Raw genomic sequence first — 27,057 nt, forward strand, 5'->3', positions numbered from 1 at the left:
GGGAAGTCATGTTTTAGCAATTTGTATTTTATAACAATGTTATGGCTCAGTTGGATAAAGAGAATGGATATACCACTATGATACTGTTGAACTTTGCTAAGGCATTTTTGAGCATACTACATGAAAGACTGTTGCATAAACTGGAGAATATGGGATTGGAATATAAACTCCTGACTTGGACAAGTGAATGGTTGATGGACAGGTATAGATTTAAGGTGACCAATGGTGTTCCCCAGGGATCAATATATCAATAGAATGAAGCACACTGGACCACTGTGCTTCATTCTATATATTAACAATACTGGGAAGGAGATACTCAATTGTTTGCTGATTATGCAAAGATATATTATTATTATTACCCCAAGACCCCTATGGAGTCAAAAACTCATCTAGGAGGTCCTTTTATCATACACGCAGCTCATCATACTGCACCTTAAACACTCGCACTCAAATTCTCTGCAGATGCCACACTCTCAGGCAAGACATTCCAATCATTCACAACTCTGCATGCAAAAAACCTGCTTCTCACTCCCCAGTTCACATCCTCTTTATACAGTTTCCAGGGATGACCCCTGATCTCCCACTGTTTTCTGTAGAACCTCTCCAACATTGATCCTATAACAACCCCTTACTAACTTATCTCCCCTTTTCCTCCTATCCACTAGACTCTGTAAATTGCATCTTCTCAACCATTCTTCATATTCAACATTCCATCAGTCAGAAACTACCTTAGTCGTCTCTGGACCTTTTCCAACGTCTCTTCATCCTTTTGAAAACCAGAAGACCAAATCTGTGCACAGTAATCCATGTGTGGCCTAATCAAAGCCTTATACAATGAAACAAGAATCTCTCTACTTCTACAAGTTAGTGTCCTCTGCATCATTCCCAGAAGTCTTTGTGTTGTCTTCACAATTTTGGCAATGTGTCCCCTAAATTTCAGATCCTTATCCACTATCACCCCAAGATCTCTTATTTCCTCCACAAATTTTACATTCCATCTTTGTTTCCCAAATTTTAAAACTTTACATTTCACAACACTGAACTGTTGTGAAATGTAAGGTTTCATTTTATGAATAAATGAATTGAATAAATTGAGGGTCTTCTTGTAAGTTCACAACATCTTTTCTACTCTTCACAGTTAATCACAACTTTGCATCATCTGCAAACAACTGAATATCCCCTTTCAAATCTTTGCCAATGCTCATACCTCACTTTGCTACCCTTACCAACCAAGTCACCTGCCTTGCCTGGTCTTTGTAATCCTCACAGAATTAGTTATTACCACTTCTCTTATGCTGCATACATAATGCCCTTTTTCCCTGTATCACATACTTAATCTTTTCATTCATCCATTTCACACCTACCTTATTTAACCTTCTGACCCTTGGAATACATTTAGACATTGCTTCTACTCGATAGTTCTTGAATATCCCCCAAGCTACATTGATCTCTTTTCCAGCTAACTCCTCATTCCATGCTACTCCTGCAAGCTGTCTCCTGAGCTCTTCATAATCACCACCCTTGTAGTTCCACATATACCCTTTTCTCACAGAGGTCCTCAGACTGCTGGCAACTACCCAGGTAATCACTTCATGGTTACTCTCACCAATTGGAGGGTGATTAGACACCTCATTTATAATTATATCCTCTAATGAAATGATCAAATTCAAGACCCTCAATCCATGTGTGCCCTCTGTTACATACTGTCTGAGGTAGTTGTTCCTCAAAAACTCAAGAAACTCATTTTCTTTACTTCTAGTTGCTATCTCATCTTCCCAGTCTATATTGCCATAATTAAAATCACCCATAATGATCACTCTTTCTTATTTGCTTGACTAATTTGATTATACATTTCATAGTCACTGCCATCCACATTACCAGGTCTATAACAACATCCAACCAAGTATTTCATTCTATTCACCTCTCTTTCTCACACCATACTGCTTCAAAGCCATGGGCACTATTTCCCTCTTGCATCTCTACTTTGATATGCAGCACTTATAGAATTTGTATTCATATAGGCTGAAAATGTGGAGCCATATGATACTGACTAGCAATGCAATGTTAATGTGTCAAGTTATGCACTTTGGCATGATGAGATTTCCAATGGATTATACTGATTGAGTTATGCTACAAGAAAGTGATGAGGCTAGGGTTCTTAAAGTTACAAAGAAGAAGAATTTGTAGTTCAAAAGGTCACATAGCAAAAATTACAGACACAACTCAGAAGATAACTGTGATGTTAAAACAAACATTGACATGTAAGGACAAGGAAGCCATTTTTCTCTTTACAAGACCTTGATAAGACTGCACCTGGCCTACTGTGTGCAGATTTGTTTCCCTAGGTTCAAAGAGGAAGTTCTGAAGATTGAAGGAATGTAGATTGCAAGAGGGATGATGTGATAGAGATCTATGAACTTCTGAATGTGTGTTATAGGATATTGCGTGATAAAAATTTTTATTATACAGAAGGTGGTGAGAGAGTATCGTGGTTAAGTGTGCAGTTAAAAAAGGGGCAAGAGCTCGATTTTTCTCTCAAAGAGCAGTGAGTGAGTGAGGAAAACAGTTCACCTGTTGAAATGGTGAGTGCACCTAGTATGAATAAGTTTAAGAGAAGTTATGACAGCTGGTGTGAGTGATGTATGGCCTCCCCGAATGAGTTATTGATTCTCTGGAGGTCTTAATAATAATAATAATATCATTCATTACCATCAATACCACATTCATTCTTCCACTTGTACCCTACCTATATCAATTTTTTAATTACCGTGACTCCAACCCGAGAAATGTTGTAAACCTACAATATATTAGTGCTGCGGGTGAATTAAGACTTTTTTTTGTTCTTTCCAATTTATATTATTAAATTTCTTATTTGTCTTTTTACATAATCTGTAAACCCTGCTCTAGAAACCAAACCTCCAATAAGTTAAGCGATAGTCTTGAGCCATGTAATGAAATTCATCTGACACCTAAAGACATTCTACAAACATTAAAATCCATATGGGATTCAAACCCCATGACCTAATAGATATTACCTATGCTCTCCAACCAACAGGTCATAGGTGCATATGGGCATGGATTGTGGATGTCTTTAAATGGAGATGAATTTCATTAGGAAGGATGGAGGTATGACAGAGGGTGAGTAAGCATGAAGTATATGGGAATTGATTGAATAAGCTGCTCATAAGGCTGTAAGGCTGATGATATATCTACATGTTTTCAGGGCGTTAACAGCTTTAACATGTGTTAACGTTAATATAAGTCTTACGTTAGGCTACATTCCAAAGAAGTGGAAAGATAGCAAAATTGTTACACTTCATAAGGAAGGGTGATAATAATAAGGCTTTTAGGACAAACTGTGTGCCTGAAATTGGTTAACGTGTTGGAAAGGTAAGTGAGGACCAATAATCAGAATTTTATTATTTGACATCTCCAGGGAGTCCAGACTCATCGAGGGAGAGTGTGCCAACAGCATCGAACAATTGATTCCCTTCCAACTACTAATCACACTCAAACTTGCTTAACTTTTTGCATGAGCCATTAGTAGCAGAGACTCTACCAATTGACCAACTTTAGGTTGACAACAGCATTCTTTATGATGATAGCATGGGCTTGTAAGGAAAGATCATGTATCAGCAATCTACTTACTTATTATAACAAGGTGACATATGTATTGGTATATTTAGATTTTGCAAACACTTTTGACAGATAGCCATATAGTAAGCTGGTGAATAATTAGATCAGATGGTTAGATTAGTACACCGGATTGCAGAATGGCTGTAGTGGTAGCATAGGTATAATAAGCTGAAAATGGAGGAGCAATATCCTGAAAGAGAAAAGTCAATTGTGATGTGCCCCAAGAGTCATTTCTGGGCCATTGTTGTTTTAACTTGATGTTAATGATATTGGAAAAAAGGTCAGAATGATGATATGCAGTTCTTTACAGATGATGGAAAGTTGAGGACTATGAGAAGTAGAACATATGTGTGACTCTGCAAGAAGTCTTGCATAGATTCAGTGAATGGGGTCATCAGTTCAATGTTAGAATGCATAGTTTTAAAATTCAGGGAGCAAAAGTGAGATAGAGTACATATATGGTAGAAATATCTCAGAGGAGAAGATAAAGGATCTGCAGGTGATAGTGAATAAGGTACTGAAATTTAGGGAACACATTGCTAAAACCATAAAGACAGTGAAATAGATTATGGCAATGAAGGACTGATACAGAAGTAATAAAGGACTGATGCATAAGTATAGAAATTACGATTCCATTGTATAAAGCTCTGATCTGCATACATATGGATTACGGTGCACAGATTTGGTCACCTGCTTTTCAAATGGATGAAGAGATTTGGAAAAGGGTCCAGAGACAACTGACTAAGGTGGTTTCTGGAATGTTGGAATGAAGAAAAAAAAAGATTAAGGAAATGCAATTTGCAAAGTCTGGTGGACAGAAAGAATGCAGGGGAATAACTGAAGAACCAGAGTCCCTGGAAGCTGTATAAAGAGGATGTGAGCAGGTGAGGGAACTGAGGGGTTTAGAGAGCAGTGGGTTATTGGAATGCACTGCCTGAGAGTGCATTCCAATAACCCAAGCAGAGAAGGTGAATGCGTTTAAGGCACAGTATAAGATAAGGAACTATAATGAGTATACAGTATGATGTGTGACAGTGGGATCTTTGTGATGAGCATTTTTGACTCCATGGAGTCAAAAATTCTCTTTGATGGCCTGGGTGGTTGAATGGAGAGTGCTTCCTGATATGCCATGTATTTGAATCCTGCTGTGGACATAAATGTTTGTGAATGTCTACAGGTGATAAATGAAATTCATTGCCCAGTGTGAGAATGCTAACCTGCTTACTGGAGGTGTGAAATGGCTTGAAAATGTTCATTCTAAGAGCAGGATTTCTGGCTTTATAACCCTTATCCCATCCACCATACCAATGCACAATAGATTTACAATTCTTCTTGAATGGGATTCACATAAAAAGTCTACTTTCACATTACTATTTGCTTTATACTAAAATAAAACTACAGCAATGAAATAAATTCCACAGTGAGTTTATTACTTACCACCAAGCAACAATTAATGTTATACAAGGTATCATAATGGCAAGCTGAATATATACCCAACGACGAATCAACCAAGCTATACCTGGAAGCATAATATATCCCAAAGCCCAGCCAAAATTGAAACCAAGTCCTAGAGATGCACGGTATTCACTTCCCACCAATTCCATCACTGAAAGAGGGGAAAAAAAGTTGCAATTGTAGTGGTATATCTCTTTATATTCAAGAATATGAGTATTGGTTAATAAAATTTATAATTAATGATTATCTAAACTACAAAAAAAGGAATTTGTATACTTATTTAATAATTTCCAGAAATTCACACTTAGAACACCTGCTATTAGTTTTACTTTCTCTATTTGGCAATGCTGATTATACAAATCTGCCATAAACTAAGGCATTATTCAAACTGAACAATGCAAATTATGATTAGAAAATATTTATATTTTCTAGAGCGAGTTTTTTTTCTCTTCCTGTCTCTAAAAAATGAATAAATGATAATATTTAAATCTTTTATGCAAAAGCTAAAGATTTAAATTCATATGAATGATGCTGCAGTCATCTGAAATTTCATATGAAATATGCCTTTTTAAGTTACAGAAACTGAAAAACAAAAAGAACAAAAGGCCAGTAAATACAGTAAATTTTTTGATACAGTAAAAAGTGCCTTAGAGGATAGAAATATAAGATCTGATAATGTTCAAGTCTTGACAGATAACAGATTGATTTGGAGGAAAATTGTAGATAGGAAATTAGTAATGATGCAAGTTTTTCATGCAGTACTATCATATCCTGTACACCCCTTAAGGGTACATATCAGGAATTTGATGATGCTTCTCCCTACAGTAATAAAAAACATTCAAATTTTCACAGAAAACTGCATGAAAAGAGTGTTAAAAAATTAACTGTTTGGCTGATTTTTAGATGGTCTTCTTTTGTACAATTAAGTGTAAACAAGTGTACAGTTCTGATATTCAACATTTAGAAAGCGAATTAAGGTAAGTGGACACTGTGTTTTAACTCACAAAAAAAACTATAAACCTTAAAACTATAAAACTTTTCAAAAATGGCTTTTGATGCATTATTAACATGCTGACAAAGTATATAAGTGACCCAAATTTCCTATTGTTTAACCTAGAGAAGAGAAAACTTGTCTGAATAATAAAATTTAAAAATAAGTAAATGCATAATCCCGCAGAGAAATTGGCCTTGAGAACATATGCAAGTAACAGACAAAAAAAAATACTTGTGGTGGTGGTGGGCAGCAGATGGCATTGCTATAGACAATGATGGTAGTTGGGGTTTGCTGTAGTTGGGTTGAGTAGTGAAGATGAAGAGTTGTGGAGTGAGTGATCTTCCTTGATGAGTCTTTCTTTAGACTCCTTGGAGGTTTCACATAATAATAATAACAACAGATAACGCTGTGACAAGGGGTTGAGCAAAATTTTAGGGACATATCCAACTTGTACACTAAACAATGTTACTTAAATTTTTGGAATGCAGAACCCTACAAAAAAGTTTCTCTTTTGCTTAACCCTATGAAAATTTTCACAAATTATCAATTAACTGCAATATAGTTTAATTAAGAAAACATGTAATACATAATATTATAAATAATATCAAGAAAGTGATTTAATCAAGAAATATCAAGAAAGTAATTGACCTATTTCTGGAACATATCTGTTCCAGAAATAAGTCTAGTCTATTTAAAGAAAAAAAAAGAAAAAAGGATTTTCTCAATCACTAAAGGTTTTTTCAGAAACTACATCTAACACAATTCATAAATGTCTGTATGCTATGGAGAACTCCTACAAGTTTTTGCAGAACCCTAAGGTTCCATGGAACACAGTTTAGGAAATGCTGCACTACAGCTTCCCAACTCATGTTCCAGAAGAATTTGGATAATTTTCTTCTATACTTTGTCCAGTCACAGTTACTGGTGTGTTGTTATTATTATAAGTCCTCAATTTTACAACAGTGTGACTATATAAAAATAAATAAATAGAAATATTAATTAAATGATATTTAATATCAGAGAATTAATTTTACTCAAGAAGACAGAATAAGAGAGAGAAAAAGAAAGAGTGAGATATGGGACAAGAAATCAGTGTTTTACAATTATTTCTGGAAAACACTGAAATCAATATTTTTATAATGATGTCTTATCCCTTACATTTAATATTTTTATATAATCACACCTGTGTAAGCTTGAGGAACTATAATAACAAACCAACATTATCACTGGGCAAGAATTAAAAGAAATTATCTTAGTCCTAGTAGAACAAAAAGTGAGCAAACTGTAGTTCATGAATTTGATATTGTCCAAATTTTGTTCAATCCCTTGAAACAGTAGGATAGCCTTGCCTATGATATTTACTTTTTTTTTAAATTTTAAAATAAAAAGTACTAATAATCGAATAGAGTATTCATTTTTTGTTGATTCTGAAGATATTTTTGAAATAAGCATTTTTAACTATGTAGAATATGATCTCTTTCTGGCCTGTCAAAAGCCATCCATGTAACTGCTAATCTGGTTTCTTCCTATTATTATTATTATTTTATTATTTTTTTTTTACTCCTTTTCTTATTATTGAATTATCATTACATTACATTGCGTTCATTTACATTTTTTTCCAAAATGATAAAATTGTAAAATAATGACATCCTATGTATAGAAGGATAGAGATGTGAAAAGAGGAGGGAGAGGTGCTGTTAATGATTTGTATCTGCAAAGTGTGGAAGTTGATAGTGCATACACAGATTTTGAATCCGTGTGGTGCGAAGTTGAAATAAACAGGTTAGTATATCTGATAGGATGCTGTTATAGGCCAGGGAATACACAGAATATTGATTGTGAAATGTTTAGGCAAATTAGTTGGGCAATGTAAAAAGAAGGTGATCCTGATGGGAGACTTTAATTACAAGAATATAGACTGGAAGGAGGAGATAGTGTATGGGAACAAGAAGAACGAGTTTGTGGAATTTCTGAGAGATAAGTATCTTAAGCAGCATGTGATTGAAGCAACTAGAAGCTTTAATGTTTTGGATTTTGTGATAACTTCACAAGATGTAGTTGTCAATGAAGTGTGGACAATGCCGCTGGTTGGCGAGAGTGATCATGAAGTACTTGTTTGGGAAGTGATGAAACAAGAAAAGATCAATGACAAAAATAGATACATGTGAAAGTATAAAGCAGGTGATTATAGTAAACTCTGTAGTCAGTTAGCATCAGTACGTTGGGTAAATGAGCTGAGCAGAAAAGATATTGACAATACATGTAAACTCACAAGGAAGTATTAGATAAAAGCAAAGTATGACTGCATACTGAGGGTTAAGCAAGTAAATAGAGTGGGAGTGAAATGGATGAACAGTCCATGTTCTTGGTTCTCAGGTCCTCGGTAGGTGTATGTCGGTTATTTGAAAGCCTCTGTCCATGAATCCAACTAGGAGAGTATGGAGCCATCTGTCGCTCTATAGACCATTTAGCTTTACCCGGGGTGTACCATGAGGAGGCATCTACATTACAACCCCCAGTCTACATTATTAGTGATATCCCAGTGACAACATCACAGAGATTCACATATACTGACAATATTCATGTATGCTGACAAATTTGGAATGTAGAATGTTGCAACTCAATATTCAAGATTCCAAAAAGCTGAAAACATCTTAACTGAGGATCTGGATGTATTTGATAAGTACTTTAGACGATGGCGATTACAACCCATCCTGAACAAAACTGAAGTTGCATCCTTTCATTTAAGTAATATCCAGGCTAATTATATCCCAAAAGTTTACTTCAGAAATAAACAGGTGAAATTTAACAATCATCCAAAATACCTAGGAGCTACCTAGACAGAAGTTTGATATTTAAATATCATCTAGAAAATATCGCTGATAAATTAAAATCTTGTAATGATATAATGCATAAACTTGCTGGGGTGCTAATGCCAACACACTGAGCACTACCACACTGTCCTTAGTTTATTCTACAGCAGAGTATTGTACTCCTATACAGTTGAACAGTGCACATGCTTCTTCTTCAGTCTATGTCCAGCAGAATCAAACTATGAGGATAATCTCTGGTTCTCTAAGATCTACTCCTGGCTACTGGCTCCCAACTCCCAGTAATATTATCCCTCCCTGCACTTTGCAAAGTTATGGACAAAAATAACTGGAAACAGTTTCTTGCCTATCCACCAAGACATTTCCATTTCCTTCCATACCTCACAAAGACTGAAATCCAGGCACCCTGCCTGGAGGAGTGTAATACAAATGAACAACCAGAACTTCGACTTATCCAAGTCTTGGGGAGAGTATTGGCTTCAACATACCTCCAGCCTTCAAATTCCCATTTCGAATCCAACATCTCTCTGGAGGGCTTTGGTCTCCCTAGACATGGATGGACCACTTTAAATCGGATCAGAACAGGACATGGGAGATGTAAACATCTCTTGCATAAATAGAACTGGTCTGATACTCCAAACTGTGAATGCAGAAGCAGGACTATCAATCACATTGTGCTTGAGTACCCTATCTACTCATTCTCAGGCACTAAAGAGGACTTTTTTTAAACTGACCCCAGAATCCCTGGAGTAGATTAAGCTCTGATTCTTAATTTTTTTAATCATTTCAACATATTGTACCCCTTAATATCATTTTTACAATTGTTTTTATGTTGGTTTATGTAATATGTATGTAATATCTTGAGACCTGTATACATCATATGCTAAATAAATAAAATGGATGAACAGCGAAATCAAGCAAGCTGTGCCGGAAAAGAAAATGTTATGGAGGAGGTCCAAGACAGTTGGTGGTGATCAGATCCATGAAGGGTATTAGTCATGGTAGGAGACTAACAGCTGCAAAGGATATAGTGGAATTATTGAACAAGCACTTTATCAGCATATATCATACTGATATAAATGATGCAGTACAATATATAGAAGAGAGGCAAGTATTAAAAGAATTGGAAGTGAAAGAAACAGGGGTGTATCAGATGTTGGTTGGGTTAGATGTGAATAAGGCTATGCGAATAATAAGAATATGTGGTGATCATCCATATCACCACATATTCTTAAGGAATATGTGGTGATATGGATGACCAAGGCCAGTTTTGCAGTTGGTTATGGTCAAGGCCATAACCAACTGCAAAACAGTTGGTTATGGCCTTGACCTGGTTATTTAATGAAAGTCTTGCAGTGGGTAGGGTTCCCAAGGAGTGGAAAAAGGCAAAATAGTACCATTCCACAAGCATGGTTCTAAGACAGAAGTCTCCAACTATAGGCCCTGTATAACTGAGTTGTGGTCAAGGTGCTGGAGAGATTGGTAAGGAATAGAATACAGAATTAGGATGGACATAGCATTCTTTATGATGGTCAGTATGGATTTGTAAAGGGTAGGTCTTGTTTTAGTAATCTGCTTGCATTTTATGATAAGGTGACAAGTGTGTTAGATAAGGGAGAATCATACACATTGATATTCTTAGACTTTGCAAAAGAGTTTACTACATGATAAGTTGGTGTACAAGCTGCAGAGGATAGGAATAGATAGTATATTGATTAGATGGATCAGAGATTGGCTCCCTGAACAATACCAGTGTGTATGATGGAGCAGTGTCTCAAAAAAGAAGGGTAACCAGTGGCATGCCCCCTGCTGTTTAAGTTGTTTGTAAATGATATATCATGTGGACAGACTGGGGATCTTCAGTTATTTGCTAATGATACAAAGTTGGGAAGAATTATAAGTAGCACTGCTGATGCTGAATCCCTTCAAGAAGATTTGAATAGACTTTTTACTGGCACAAAAGAGTGGGGTTGTAGTTTTAACATCAATAAGTGCAAGGTGTTGCATTTTGGAATGCAGAAATATAAGGCTGTGTACTATACTGAAGATGCAGGAAGTGGATGAGATTAGAGATTTGGGAGTGATGTTTGACAGTAGACTGAAGTTTAGAGGGCATATCGCTAGGGTTTCAAAGGGTGCACATCATAGTGCTGCTATGATAAGAGGTACTCTAACGTGCAAGGATAAGGAAGTGGTTTTGCCACTGTATAAGGCACTGGTCAGACCACACTTGTACTTTGTGCTCAGATCTGGTTCACCTGGTTTTCAATGTGATGTGGAGACATTGGAGAGGGTCCAGAGACAATATCAGAAGTGGAATGCTGGCTATGGAAAGAGAGAGAGAGAGAGAGATTGAAGAAATGTGGATTGCAGAGTTTGGTGGATAGGAAGAAGAGAGGTGTATGATAGTGTATGACATTTAAGTTAGTGAGAGGATTTTATCACATTAATCCAGAGGGGATTATAAAAAGAGTAGAAGGTGTCATTCCTGAAGTTATTCCTGGAAGTTATGTAAGTGTGGTGAAGAAGGATGTGAGGAGTAGATTTTTTACATGGAGAATTGTCAGTGAATGGAATGCATTACCAGAATGTGTTGTTAATGCAAGGAGTGTTAATTTTAAGATTCTATGTGATAAACTTGTTGTCAGCTGAATGAACCTCCCACGGTGAGTCTGTCGACTCCATGGAAAGTGTAATAATAATAACCCAAGAGCATGAGCGCATCTGGCTTACAAGAAATGTAACAATTACACAGCATAAATATTACACAAAAATACTGACAATATATTTTGAGAATAATATGTATGTGTACACGTGGAATAAGAACAATTGCAGTTCAGTAATTACGTGAATAATTCTGTTAATTTCTCTTGGTATGAATTCGTTAATTACTTTTTATACAATTATTCTAAACAAATTATCAATATTCTTATAAAATTTAGGTACTGTTTAATCAGATTTCTGTATGTTCTCATGTTGTTTTCCTTTTGTATCAAGAGCGGTAAGCCATTGAAGATTTTTAGAGCCAAATAAATACAGTGTTTGTGTATTATTTCTTTTTGCGCTTTAGTGATAAAATATTTTAAGCCTGCTTTTTTTTGCAAAAGTATGCTGGTTATCGGTCTTTAGGAAAAGTAGCATCCTGTAAATATATAGTTGTCTAAGTGGAAGTATATTTAATATGTTATATTTAGCGTTCACTGTAATGTCTCTATATTTAATGTTGGCTAAAATGCATACTAATTTATTTTGTAAAGAGATTAATGGTGTCAGTATGGTGTGATATGTTCTTTCCCAGCTTAGTATACCGTACTGTATAACAGTTTGTAGTCAAGCAAAATATAATGTTCTTAACATTGTCAGCGTTAAGAATCTCTTTAAGAAGAAGATTCGAGATAGCATAAATATTACTCTGTTGCATACTTCTGTAATATATGATTTCCAGCGTAAGTTGCTTTCTATTTATAATCCTAAGTAGGATACAGTTAATTTTCTATCTCCATATTACAGTTTTGGTTCCTTTTACAATTCAAGTTATGTAGGAATATGGAAAAATTGGTTTTACTATTAGGGGGATTTTTGAGTTTAAAATTAAAAATTTTGTTTCTCCAGCATTGAGAGTGAGTTTGTTCACATGAAACCAATTTGTCACTGTTTGCAAATCTGTGTTGACCATATTTTGCACTTAATTTACAGCAAATATCAATGCAGTATCGTCTGCAAAGGTGTTTGCTTTACTTGAAAACTGTAGACAAAAGTCGTTGAAGTAAATTATATATAGTACTGGCCCAAGCACAGAACCTTCAGGAATACCACATTTTACTTGAATGAAATTGCCATAGCTTTTGTTGATTTTTACTACTTGTGATCTGGATGATAAATTATTATTAATATTTGACCTCCATGGAGTAAGAGACTCATCATGGGAGGTACACACTCTTGCGTACAATGCTCATCCAACAGTGCTTTAAACTGATTCGATGTGTCTACACCCACAAAACACTCAGGCAATGCATTCTGCTCACCAACCACTCTCCATGCAAACAACTTGCTCCTCACTCCTCTGCTCATACCCTCCTTATACAGTTTCTAGCAAAGGCCTCTTGTTCAACCCCCCCCTCCCCCATTTTATGAAAATTCTCTTCCATGTCAACCTGATAACAACCCCTGACCAGCTTATATATCTCAATCATATCCCCTTCCCCCTCATCCTCCTATTCACAAGGCTCTGCACTTACATTCTGTCAATCTGTCCTTGTTGTCCACATTCCAAAGACCAGTGACCACCTTTGTGAATCTTTTCTGGAACCACCCTTTTCAATATATCCTCGTCACCATGAAAACTCGACAACCAAATATGCATACAATAATCCATAGGAGGCCTGATCAAGGCCTTATGCGATGGTATCATAACCTATCTATTTCTGCATGTCAGGATCCTCCACATCACTGCCATTATTTGGTATCACATTTTCACAACTTGTGCAATGTGGCCCTTGAATTTCAGGTACTTGTCCACCATCACACCTAGATCTCTCATCTCCTCTACTTTCTTTAAAGTTTCTCCACCAAGTATATACTTTGTGTCCCATTGTTGCTTACGAAATCTCAAAACCTTACACTTTGCAACACTGTACTGGTAGTTCCACTTACCTGCCCATTTCATGTAATCTATTCAAGTCCTCTTGTAAGGCCATAACATTTGCTTGACTCTGCATTGCTCTCTCCCAGTTTTGCATCATCTGCAAATCACTAGTTAAACTCATCCCAATATCATTAACATACAAACTGAACAATAATGGCCCCAAAATTGACCCCTGTGGCACACCAGTAGTGGTGTGCTGCAGGGGTCACACCACTAGTGACCTTTCTCTTTCAAGATATCACATCCCCATATACAACTTTCTGATACCTATCCAAGAGCCAGTCACAGACCAACTCAGAAGTTTGTTATTCAATCCTATCTGTTTCAATTTATTTAAGAATTTGTCATGTGACAGACTATCAAAAGCCTTTGTAAAATCTAAATACACCACCGTATATGCATCTCCCCTGTCCAAGGTATTTGTCATCTTGTTATAGAACATAAGTTAGTAAAACACGATCTCCCTTTATCAAACTGATAACCATGAGAATACTGCTGTTATTACTCCATTTCTTTATCCTACTTATCACCAATCTTTCCAGTACCTTCACCACAACTGACGATAAATTATTTGAATCTACAGCCTTTTCACCACCTTTATGCAGTGGAACAATTTTACCCTCCTTCCACTCCCTTAAAATTAAACAGACATGCTAATGCCAATTCCCTCTAAGATGCATAGTATGTCGTCAAATCCTATCACCTTATTGACATCAAGGTTATTTATTTCCTCAAATACCTCCTGCTCACTCCCAATTAAGCCATCCCCTCCTATGTCCTCTACACGTAATTTCCTCATGATCCCACTCTAATCATAATGAAACACCCTTATAAATTTATCAGCGAATATCTCAACAATGTCTTCTGCAGCAGTTACCATTCTACTACTTTCATCCATTAACTTCATCTTACCATGATCGTTCTTTCTTCTACTTGCCACATATGTAAAAACTCTCTAGGAATTTTCTTTGCCTGATTTGCCAATTTCTGCTCATACTCTACTTTTGTTTTCCTTATTAACTGAGTCACTCTCCTGGCTTGTTCTTTATACTCTTCATGTAACCAGTCATTAGATTATTATTATTACGTGACACCTCCAGGGAGTCCAAAGACTCATTGAGGGTGGACACCTACTCTATAGCTCTGTCTCTACGACTCAATCTGCCAACTACTACTAACTGCAACTACACCAACACCATCTATCATCTGCCACCACCATTTATACTTCCACAGACAATCACAAACATCCATGCCCACAGCAGGATTTGAACTCGCAGCCTTTTGGCTGGAGAGCAGATACGTTAACTGCTTGCCCAACCATTATTAATCTTGTACTTCCTCCAAAGTACTTTGTTTTTCCATATTTCATGCTTAAGCTTGACATTCATCCATTTTACACCTACCTTATTCAGCCTTTTGGTCTTCAGAATACATTCTCACATTGATGCTATTATGTATTTCTTTGTTAGTTCCCATGCAGCATTTATTACTAATTCCCTTACCGCTCAGCTCCTCGTTCCATGTTATAGCTTCAAGCTGTCTCGTAAGCTTGCCATAATCACCAGCCTTATAATCCTTGTAGACAGGCTTATACGTTGGTAACACACGACTAGTAAATTATTTAAGGAATTTATAATGTATACTATATGGACTTAATGGTCAGTTTTGACGTCTCCTCCCTATTCACAAACGTCCCACTCAAGGAAACTCATCCGAGCCAAATTTCCTCCTGATATCTCAGCCCTATTTCAGTTCACAATGAACTCAGGCTATTTTGTTTAGAAAGGAAAATTCTACAAACAGATAGAGGGTACAGCCATGGGTTCACCACTCTCCCCACCCCTGGCCAACTTCTTTATGGAGACTTTTGGAGAGAAAGCCTTAAACTCAGCCCCACAGAAACCCACTATTCGGCTTCACTATGTTGATTATGTGTTTGCTATTTGGTCACATATCCCTGATACACTCCTCTCCTTCTTAACACACTTAAACAACCAACACCCCAGAATCCAGTTCACCTTGGAAAAAGAAGAAAACAACAGTCTCCCTTTCCTAGACACTCTAATCACTCGCCAGCCTGATGGATCTTTGGTTTTCTCTGTTTACAGAAAACCCACCCATACAGGCAGATACATTCACCAGCAATCTTACCCCCCCCCCCTCAACAATATGGGGTTATAAAAACACTATATAACAAGGCAAAATTAATGTGTTCAGATGACAATGCCCTAACCACTGAACTAAACCACATCCTTAACACTTTCTTAGCCAATGGCTACAACCCCCCAACAAAAAATCCAAAAAATATTAAAACCAGTTAACCACAACCTAATAACAAAGATTACACTAAATCCATCACCATTCCCTATATCTGGGGAACCTCTGAAAAGTTATCCAAAATCTTAAAAAAATATGACCTGACTTCCTGTTACAAACCATATAAAAAATTAGCATCCCTTATGCCCTTCACCAAAGACCAACCACCTCCCCTAGAACTACCTGATGTATACCAGATCCCTTGCAGTTGTAAACTATCCCACTTTGGCCAAACTCTATACCAACATATACCACGTTGGAAGAAAGCCACATTAATATACCGCAGCAAATTTAAACATAAAAGACTGTTCGTGGAATCAGCCTCAGCTCTAAAAAAACTCTCCAAAACTCAACAAATTTAGGTGCATGAGACTGCCCCAAATTTGGAAAGCCTGCATCGTGAGAGCTTCAGCCCAACAGTCAAGACAACCCAATATAGCTCGCTAGGGTGTATTAGGACTCTAGGAATAACATTAGTTTTCTCTCTTCTGCCTCATTTGCTTTTTGTAATAGTGCCTGCATGCATGTGTCGTAGTTATGTTCCCATGAAGATGGCAATGTGACATTGCTGAAATATAGGAAGTATTCATTAAAGTTTCTTTTAATAATATTCCAGTATATGTTGTCAGCCTTATGATCCACATATATCCTTTCCTTGCAAGAGTCTGCATATGACTAGCCACAACAAGGGTGATTACTTCATAATCACTTTTACCAAATGGAGGAAAGTGTGAAACCCCTCTCACAATTACATCCTCTGATGAAATGAGCAGATCTACAACTCTTGATCCTTGCGTGCCCTCCTTTATGTGCTGCCTGAGATAGTAATCTCTCAAGAATACAAGAAATTAATTTTCCTTATTCCCAAATACTACTCTTCATTCCAATCTATACTGCCATAATTAAAATCACCCATAATAATTACCCTTCCTTTCTTCACCAATCTAAGTTACATATCTTCATCATCACCCTCCACATTCCCAAGCCTATAACAAAATCCAACTAAATATGCATTCCTCTCAACCTCCACGTTACACCACACTGCCTTATAACCATTGCTACTATTTCCTTCTTTCATGTCTACCTTATGTGGGCATATTCCCCTGCTATCATCAACAGCACTCCCCCCCCATTCTTGCTCTTTCTATCTTGCAAAAAAAATATTGTATCCTTCCATTCCTATTTTTAGAATATCATCTTCATTCAACAGTGTTTCACTTATTCCAATGATTTTGAGGCAAATAAACTCAATCACTGAAACCATTTCATCCCCCTTATTTCTGATACTTCTGTCATTTGTAAACAACGAGATCAGTTCATTTTTAGGTCTAGTCAATCCTATCCAAGCCATGTGTTGGTTGTGATTTCCCCACTACACCTGCCCAATCATCTTTATCACCACTTACCACATATCTGCTCAGTCTCAACTTCCCCACCACATCACAATATACTCCATCTTCATACATGCAATCACTGCCACTCTACTTATGCCATGTCTCCCTCTCCACCTGAGCTCCTCCCATTTCCCTGTTCCTCTTGCATTCCCATTCTCTCTTCATATCTCCCTCTCATACTACTACTGTTTTTACTGCCATGCACTTCTGTCTCTTCAATATCACTCTTCTGATTTTTATTTTTCATTTCATCTCTTGCTTCTGATCTCTTGCATACATCACACACATACTGTACTTGCACCCAACAACAACTTTCTCCAGTGCACTCACTCCAAAGCTATTCAAATGCAACCCATCGTGCCTGTATAATTTCATTCTTCCCTGAAACACATGCCATACATCCACAAACTGTACTCCATTCTCCTCACACAGCTCTGCTAGCATACCGTTCATGATTTTGGCTATCCATCGCAACTCATCATCTTCATACTCCTTCCATTAAGGAAACTTTCCAACATGAGATCATCTTCATACCTCGGCAACACACTGACAATAAATAACTAACAAACTAACGACAATAACTAACAATAAATAACTCTTAAACCATTCATGTGCACAGCCTCTAATTCCAATATTCTCCAGTTTTTTCAATACCATATGATACTGTGTCACAAGCTTTCTGAAGGTCTAGAAAGACTGCTAAGGTTAGTTTGTGTTAGTCTTTTGATAAATGAAGTTTGTGAAGTTCAGCAGCATGTGCTCAGTGTTTAGTTTCTATCTAAACGCATACTAGTTCTTAAAGAAGAAGTGGTTTATTTCTAATAAAGTTACTAATCTGTATTGTAGTTTTCGGTATTGAGACCACATAGTAATATAAAGAATTTATTAAAAATAAACAATTTAAAAACATGACAAGTTTTGTGTGCCGTAAGGCTTACATCATCAAAGGTAATGGTACATAAAAGTTTTATACAGCAAAAGCTTATTGACAATTAATTGCACATATTAGATGTTTTTTATAACTTCACAACTGTTGCAACTATTCACAACTCTTTATATTACTATGTGGTCTCAATATCAAAAACTACCTACAGAACTGCTTAACCACAGAAACCTACGTCTAAGTTACTAATCTATTTTTTTACTAATTTCTTTAATATTTTGGAGAAAACTGAGAGAAGTGAGATTGGCCTGCAATTTTTAAGATCATTTTTGCATCTTTTTTATATATTGGTATTGCCACAACTTTCTTAAATTCTGTTGTAAACACAACCAGTCATCAGCTGGTTGTGTTTACAACAGTCATCAAAAGAGCTATCAGATATTCCTGGCACACCAGCACAATGCTGAAATTAATACTATTGTGGCCCAGAGCAGAAGAGTTTTTAAATTTCATTATAACATTTCTGATTTCTTTCTCACAAGTAGCAAAAAAAAAGTACATCGAACTCTCATTTCTTTAAGTTCACAATTTACAGATGGAGTATTAGGAATATTTACAAGTTTTTCATTGGTGATTATGAAGTAATTATTAAATCTATCTGCTAACGTTCTTTCACTGTTTAAATCTATATGATTGTTGTTCTCATTACGAAGTCTTGGAAGTGTTGGTTCTCGGATATTTTTGCCAAGTATATTGTTTTTTCCTTTTTTCCGAATTTCCTATTTTTTTTTTTTTCTTTTTTTGTGGCTCTACCTTCACATTTCAAAAATTCATTACTTGGCAATCACAGTAAAATGTTGTGACTGCTGTAGAGTGTGAAGAATATAATATTTTCATGAAGGACAGATAAGACTGGAGAGGAGGGGGAGAGTATTACTAATGATATCAGATAATTTCTGAGTTCTGTTACGGTAGATATGCATGAAAGCAAAAATAGTAATAATATCTCATGTAGCAGTAAGTTTGAGGCTATCTGGTGTGAAGTGGAGATTAACAGGATGAAATATATGGGGGGTGTCACCACAGACTTGGTGGTTCAGTTTCTGGGAATGATGAAATGCAGCACCAAATCATCCTGATGGATACCAAGCAAGTGATCATTATGGATGACTTAAATTATCTGAACATTGATTGGGCAGCAGAGAAAACTCATGATAAGAATGACGGGAAAAAAACTCAATGAGCTGTTGCAAGATAACTTTCTCAAGCAGCATGTGAAAAAAGGAATTCTAGGCCAAAGAGTGACCCATAATATCAGTTACTCAATTACTAAAAGATATCAGCAATGTATAGAAAGCTTTGAAAAAGTGCTTAAATTAGGCATTATCTGAGTGTGTTGCTAGAATTCAAAGAACAAATAAGGTGAAAGTGAAACGGATGTGCAAACTTATTAAGTAAGAAATCTATAAGATTTCTTACTTAATAAGTTTGCCCAACAAACTATAGATAATAATATGGAAGGAATATCATGAGAATAAAAGTGAAAGTTATGAAATATAAAAAGCACAGGCTAAAAAAAAAAAGTTATGAGTATTGTATATAAAGATAAATCAGAGTACAAAAAGAATGTGCAGGCTAAAGGCAATCCAAAAGAATTTTATCACTATTCTGCAAGTAAAAGAAAGAAAGAATGAATGTGGGAAAATAATTTTACTGAATGCAGATGGTATCCTGTCATGTGCTTTCAGATGGTATTCTTTAAGCTATCCTGTCAAATGCCTTCACAAATTCCAATCACAGTGTAGCCAATTCCTTTAGCCAAATGAACTATTGCTTGCTCATAGAAAATGAGTAAATTACTAGAACAAGACCTCTCTCCCTTCTCAAAGCCATGTTGTTTCCCAAAGAGTATTATATTTCCCATCCACCCAGTTCTGATTTCTGCCTTAACTTTTCCAATTCTATAGGCCTATCCCTGTGTCCGGTGTTGTGGTTAAGTTGTTGGAGAAGCTTGTGAGAACTAGGATCCAGAGTTGGGTTGATAACAATGGTATTATCTTTGATGGACAGCATCGATTTGCTAAAGGGAGGTCATGTTTTAGTAATCTACTTTCTTATTACAATAAAGTAACTGCTTCCTTGGACAGAGGAAAAGGATACACAGTGATATACTTGGATTTCGCAAGGGCTTTTGATAGAGTACCTCATGATAGGTTACCAGTCAAACTAGAGCAGATGGGGTTGGATATTAGATTGGCGCATTGGATTGGAGACTGGCTATCTGATAGGTGTCAACAAGTTGTGTATGGGAGAGCGATATCCAGGAAAAGGAAAGTCACCAGTGGAGTGCCTCAGGGGTCTGTTTTAGGTTCATTGCTGTTTAACTTGTATATTAATGATATAGGTGAAGATTTGGATCGAGATATTCAGTTGTTTGCAGATGATGCAAAGTTGGGATGAACCATGAAGTGTAGTGAAGATGTTGTGGCCTTACAGGAAGACTTGAATAGATTGAGTGATTGGGCACTGAAATGGGGATGCGAGTTCAATGTTGCAAAATGTAAGGTTTTAAAATTTGGAAAACAAAGATGGGATGCAGAATTTATGCTTGGTGAGAATGTATTGTCAGAGGTAGAGGAAATAAGAGATCTGGGGGTGATAGTGGATAAGGATCTTAAATTTAGGGGACACGTTACCAAAATTGTGAAGACAACACAAAGGCTTCTGGGAATGATGCAGAGGACACTGACGTGTACAAGGAGGGAGATTCTTGTACCAGTGTATAAAGCTTTGATTAGGCCACACATGGACTATTGTGCCCAGATTTGGTCACCGAGTTTTCAGAAGGATGAAGAGATGTTGGAAAGGGTCCAAAGGAGACTGACTAAGGTAGTTTCTGACCTCTGGAATGTCGAGTATGAGGAAAGATTGAGAAGATGTAATTTGCAGCGTCTGGTGGACAGGAGGAAGAGGGGAAATATGATAGAAACCTACAAGTTGGTAAGGGGTTGTTATAGGATCAATGTTGAAGAAGTTTTACAGAGAATAGTGGGAGATCAGGGGAGAACCAAAGGTCATCCCTGGAAACTGTATAAAGAGGGTGTGAGTAGGGGAGTGAGAGGCAGGTTTTTTCGTGCAGAGTTGTGAATGATTGGACTGCCTTGCCTGAGAATGTGGTGTCTGCAAAGAGTTTAAATGTGCTTAAAACACAATATGATGAGCTGTGTGTGTGATAAAAGGACCTCCCAGATGAGTCTTTGACTCCATGAGGTCTTGGGGTGGTAATAATAATAATAATACCTTAACTAAAACTTATAAAATACTAACCAATTTACAATTCCCATCCTCCCTCTGAATGCTTCCCTTATATAATGGAACGACCATGCCTACATTCAAATCACTGGGATCCTGCTGATGCTTAATTCATTAACAACCTAGTTAGAGGTACTAGTAATTCTCCTGCACTTTTTCATAAATGCATAAGGAGGCATCTCATATAATTTTACAACCATATTCAAACTGATTCAGTTCATATATCTTTATTTTTACACTGGCTCCCATCACATCCATCACTGCATTACCTCTGCCTGGATGATACACTCTCGGAAAATGCAATGACCATAATCATTTTTCAATCTTTCACCATAATCATTTTTTGAGCCTACGTGGCACAACCAGTTTTAGCAAAGCTCTTTGATTGGAAACACCTGGATTCAAATCCCATCCATGACACAAGAAACTTGTTCCAAGGCTTTTCAATTAAAAGTGAAAGTCTCATACAGTGGCAGGGGTTAGTTTTGTTCTGGAAACTCAAATTTTTCATTCTTCAAATCAGACAAACCAGCCCCATTAACACAGATGTTCACAGACAAAATACTTACCTTTAGATGGATGCAGCAGAGGAATGGCAAGTTGAGTTGCCTAATTAGGGGTTTTAAGCTGTATTAAACTGCTTAAAACCTCTAATTAAGGAACTCAATCCATCTAAGGACAGATAAGAATTCAATGATATAATCATTTTCCCTTTTACTTGCCATATATCAAAAAAATTCAGAGTTTACCTTTGCCTGCTTTTGACTACTTTTCTCTCATCTGATTTGCTGACCTCACGTGACTGGTCACCCCTCTTTGCCAGTACTTTGCACTGTTTGTGAGCTTGCTGATAACTTCTTACATTCCATTCACAAATTACTTTTTTGTCAGCTCTTACTTGATGCTTAATGATGCTACTCATCCATTTAGCTTCAACTTCATTTATTCTGATGACTCTGTATGCAGTCTGATTCTGCTTCCCTGAAACAACCTTTGATCATATTCCCATGCATTGTTCATGTCTTTTCCTTGCTGTCACCCATTCTATGATTTTACCTATATCTTTAGTAAATGCAATTATGTGTTTTAGCAACCTCTGGGTCAGAAGAGCATGATCACTCTCCCCAGTCAGAGAAAAAGCAGTTACCTTGGTATATAGGTAATTATCTCTTGGAAGCAGTAGCAGGTCAAGTCCATTTCCTTCTTCCACTCTACATTCTGATAATTATTATGAGAAACTTTAACTATCTCTTGTTTGTTAAACTCATTTGCTAATATATGCCAATCTACATCTTCAATACAATCTCAGGCTTGTTCTCTTTGGCCAAATGGTATGTGTACCCATTCTCCAATCAACTTGTTCTGGGTTGAAATTCTACCATGGCACAGATGATTGTGAATGTCTTTAGAGGAGATGTATTTCAGTGCTCAGTGTGAGCCCACTGCTCTGCTTATTGGAGCCCTGAGTAACCTGAAAAATTGCCATATCAGTCTCTAGAGCAGAGTTTCCAGATTACATAAAAAATAAATAGAAAATCTATATATATATAAAATTAATAAAAAACAGAATAAAATCTTTAGCACAACCATGGTATTAAAGTACTATAGGTTTACAAACTTTTGTGGGTAGGTGGAAGGGGGGGATCAAATAAAAACTATAACAGCAAGCTACCAACTAGATTATATTCTGTCCTGCTGGACAAAATATAATCTAATGATGTTATGCTTTCATAATAAAATATGAAAAACTATCAACAGATGTGTATAAACAAGCTATAAACAGTTATGTCTGTATTCACAGTAACAAATTCAAATAACATAGCATATTCACTTGGTAAATATTTACTTTATATTATATCTACCTCAGTGGCAGCCCGTGAAGTTTTAAATGTGGGTGCTGCCTATACAAAATAATTTTAAAAAAATTATTATTTTTCCTAATCAGTAACCAATTTATTAGTAAATAAATTTACAGATTTATTTATTAATAAACGAGTTACTAATTAGGAAAAAAAGATTTTTTTAAAATTATTTTGTGTAGGCAGCACCCCCATTTAAAACTTCACAGGCCGCCACTGATCTACCTATACACTTTTTTCCCACGTTTTAAGTAGGAACATAAAAGTTTCGGTGCTTATATTCTATTGATCAGGATGTGAAATTAATAGATTCATAACATGTGTTAAATACACTGAATGTTATCCCAAGTATGCAGGTATACAGAGAAAAAGTGTGCAAACCACCATTTTCCCTTCCCTTCTTCCTAGCATTTTTTTTTATTTGATTCCTTCAGTTTATTAGTCTTCCTCAAATCCCAAGAGAAACTGATGTTATTTAATGTACTGTACTTCTTGGTTTAGTCTGAAAATGTTTAAGTTCATTAGTTAAAATTATGGCATTCATTTCTTGATGACTCTCTATGCATAAAAATATACAGCATGTTTCTGAAACCTTCCACCTTGAGAAGTAACATTATGGAAATTCCTTAAAATAATTTTATGACAATATAGAAACAAGATTTTTCTTTTTTTTTAATTACTTTAGTAAACACTATACTAACTCAAGACAAATGCGGTGGAACCTGCTCCAGTAACTCCAAGTGACACAAAGTACCTGAGCACACTAAACACAAGAAAGTGTGAAGCTAATAGACAGCCAAATCCTGACAGAAGCAAGATTCCAACAGCTAGAAATATCACTGGTCTTCTTCCAAATCTGAAAGGAAAAAAATATATTTTTGCTTTTGGTGCATGAATGCATGGGCACCTGGATTTCCTGGGTTTGATATGGATGACACTGTTGCAGAGGAATCCTGTGATCAGAACATAGTTACAAAGGGAGACTGCAAAATCGTAAATTATTCAGTTTAGTTAGACAAAAGAAAAAAAAGCAGTTAGATAATGCACCAGTTTTATTTACATATTTATCTTCTACCTCAAGCAGAAGATAAAAGATTACTGGTGGTTGAATTACGAGACTTCTAACTGGTTAGAATTTAGTTCAGTATGTGTAAGATTGCATATTGTAATATATTAAAAAGCAGATGGTGGGAAAATTATTAATGGCAAGTTATAGTTTAGTTTCATGTCTTACAATGATTCATGGAATTCCATGCACTAAGTCAAAGAATTGTCTATAATAACAAATTTCAATGCAATATAATGCAATAATTGAGAATATAAACTCCTTCATGGTTGCTAATCTACCATGAAATGACTAGGTGGTAGAAAAGTGACTGCCTTATACTACAAAAGAAATGGAAAACATTGCCAGATATTGTGTGAATGACTGTGTTGGCAAAAAAAAAAAAAAATACATTTAATGAATGTCTTTATACAAGCAGCAAATAAATATCAATATATGAAAGAATGATTAAATGGATAAATCACTCAAACATTACTAAAAGAAAATGCATAAATTACAAAAATGTCATTTATAAATGAAAATAAAAATAACAATACATAATAATTTCATGATGCATGATAATCATATATAAGAACACATTATCTTTATACAGTTTTGCTTATGAAAACTGCATTGTGAGAAAAGTCACATCCTATGCTCCTCCATTTTGTAACTAGATGTCCAGTTTCTTTTTAGTTCTCACTACTGTGCAGGTTTTTATCAACTTTTTAGGAAGGCATACTTCCTTCTTGTTCCAGTAAACAGTTATCTCAAGTAATATCCACATCAAACTCTTAAAACTATTTGCCATTCTATTTTCCAGTAAGGAAAAGGTTAATCCTAGCCAACTGCAATCTAGTGTTGTTATTATTATTATTATTGTTATTTTTATATTATTATTATATAATGAAAGAGACATCCGAACTCTGTCAAGAACTTCATTCTCTGAAACTACAATACGAATGTTTAAATCAGCAACAACATAAAGAAGATCTTGTCATAAACGGTTTTCCTAAAACTGCACCTACAGAAAACCTCAGAGACATAGTTTTAAAATTAGGCCATGCAATTGATATCCCCCCCCCCTACAGTTTAACAACATTCAGACTGTATATTGGATTCCCAGGAAGAGCAAAAAACAAGGCTTGCCACGACCCGCACCAGTCATAGTTCATCTTACAAGCAAGTCCACAAGAGACAATCTCATAAAAGCCAGCAGACAGAAAAAACCAGTTGCCAAGGATTTGAATGGATTGCAAGACCATTCAAGTCCTTGGCAACTTATGGTGTTGTACTACCTTACCCCAGTAAGGTAGTACAACACCATATTCAGTCCTGAAGATATTTTCAGGCACAAACTTTGTTTGCTCACACTTGGATAAAGGATTAAACCAAGCAAGAAAAGCAAAAACAGAAAACAAATACCAATTTTTGTGGAACAGAGATGCCAAGATATTCTTGAGGAAGTCACAAACTTCAAAGTCAATACAAATTAAAAGCTCAGAAGACATGGAAAGGCTGCCACAGTGAAAAAAAAAAAAAAAAAAGAAGTCTCCTAATTAGTTCAAAAAGCAGACCATAATAAAAATGAAGGTGAACCATCAAGACAGATGCAATAACACCAGAATGTACTGGCCATTTCACTTTGATCAGACCTTTCAGATCATTCATTTGACCTCCCAAACATCAGCCTACTTCCAACAGAGCAATCAAATCAATAAAAAAATTTTTTTTTAAAAATCTAACTGGTGTCATCCTCAGATAAGCTTATTAAAAAACTTTGAGGATGCAACCAGAAACACTACATCTCAACCGAGATCAACAGAAAGAAAAAAAAAATTATTTATTAAATTGAAGTGCTGTAGTTACAGCAGTTAAAAACATTAAAAGCAAAAATTGTAAAAATATATATAACTTACTGTTATACTATAAATGCTTTTAAAAAAATGTAATCTTATCCAATTGTAAACTATAAATTACCATCTATAGTAAATATTATTATTAAAATAATAATATTATTATTATTATTAAAATAATAATATTATTATTATTATTAAAATAATAATATTATTATTATTATTAAAATAATAATAATATTATTATTACCATCTATAGTAAATATTATTATTAACTTTTTATTAAAGTTATGATTGCATATTCTGCATTTACAAAAAACGAAAAAATTTGTATGAAATTCACTGTAAAAAAAAAAAAACTAGAACAACATGTTTTGTAAATGCAGAATATGCGATCATAACTTTAATAAAAAAATCATTGAATTAAAAAAAAATACTATTATCATATGTATATAATTTCTATAATTTTATAATGTAATTATTATATGTATGCAAGACATAATAAAGTGAAAAAAAATTATTCAGGCCTCCATGGAGTCAAGAGACTCATCGTGGAAGGACCTTCCTAGGAAACACAAAGTCTATCATACCACTCCTTGAACTCATTGACCATTCTTGCTCTCACCACTCTATCAGGCAATGCATTCTGCAGTTCAACCACCCTCCATGCAAAGAAACCACTCCTCACCCTCTTGCTCACAGCTTCCTTTCGTAACTTCCAGGGATGGCCCCTTGTCATTGCTCCTTTCCACTGCTCCACCAAGTGAAAGAACTCCCTACTGTCAATGCTGTAACTACCTCTCAACAGTTTAAAAGTCTCAATCATATCAC

General features: G+C 35.8%; 1 protein-coding gene across 1 annotated transcript in view; it reads right to left on the bottom strand.

Moving 5' to 3' along the window:
* LOC150094374 (organic cation transporter protein-like) overlaps positions 1 to 27,057 on the bottom strand; it is a 301,836-nt gene that overhangs the window by 165,764 nt on the left and 109,015 nt on the right. The window contains exons 4-5 of the mRNA XM_090412194.1: positions 24,027 to 24,181; positions 5,074 to 5,242 (exon numbers count right to left, since the gene is read on the bottom strand). Of these exons, the coding sequence (XP_090268320.1) occupies positions 5,074 to 5,242; positions 24,027 to 24,181 (324 nt within the window). The remainder of the gene's footprint in view (positions 1 to 5,073; positions 5,243 to 24,026; positions 24,182 to 27,057) is intronic.

Source organism: Typopeltis vanoorti, chromosome 22 (assembly GCF_054136105.1).
Source record: "Typopeltis vanoorti isolate ZY-2024b chromosome 22, IOZ_Tvanoo_1.0, whole genome shotgun sequence".
Lineage (NCBI taxonomy): Eukaryota > Metazoa > Arthropoda > Arachnida > Uropygi > Thelyphonidae > Typopeltis > Typopeltis vanoorti.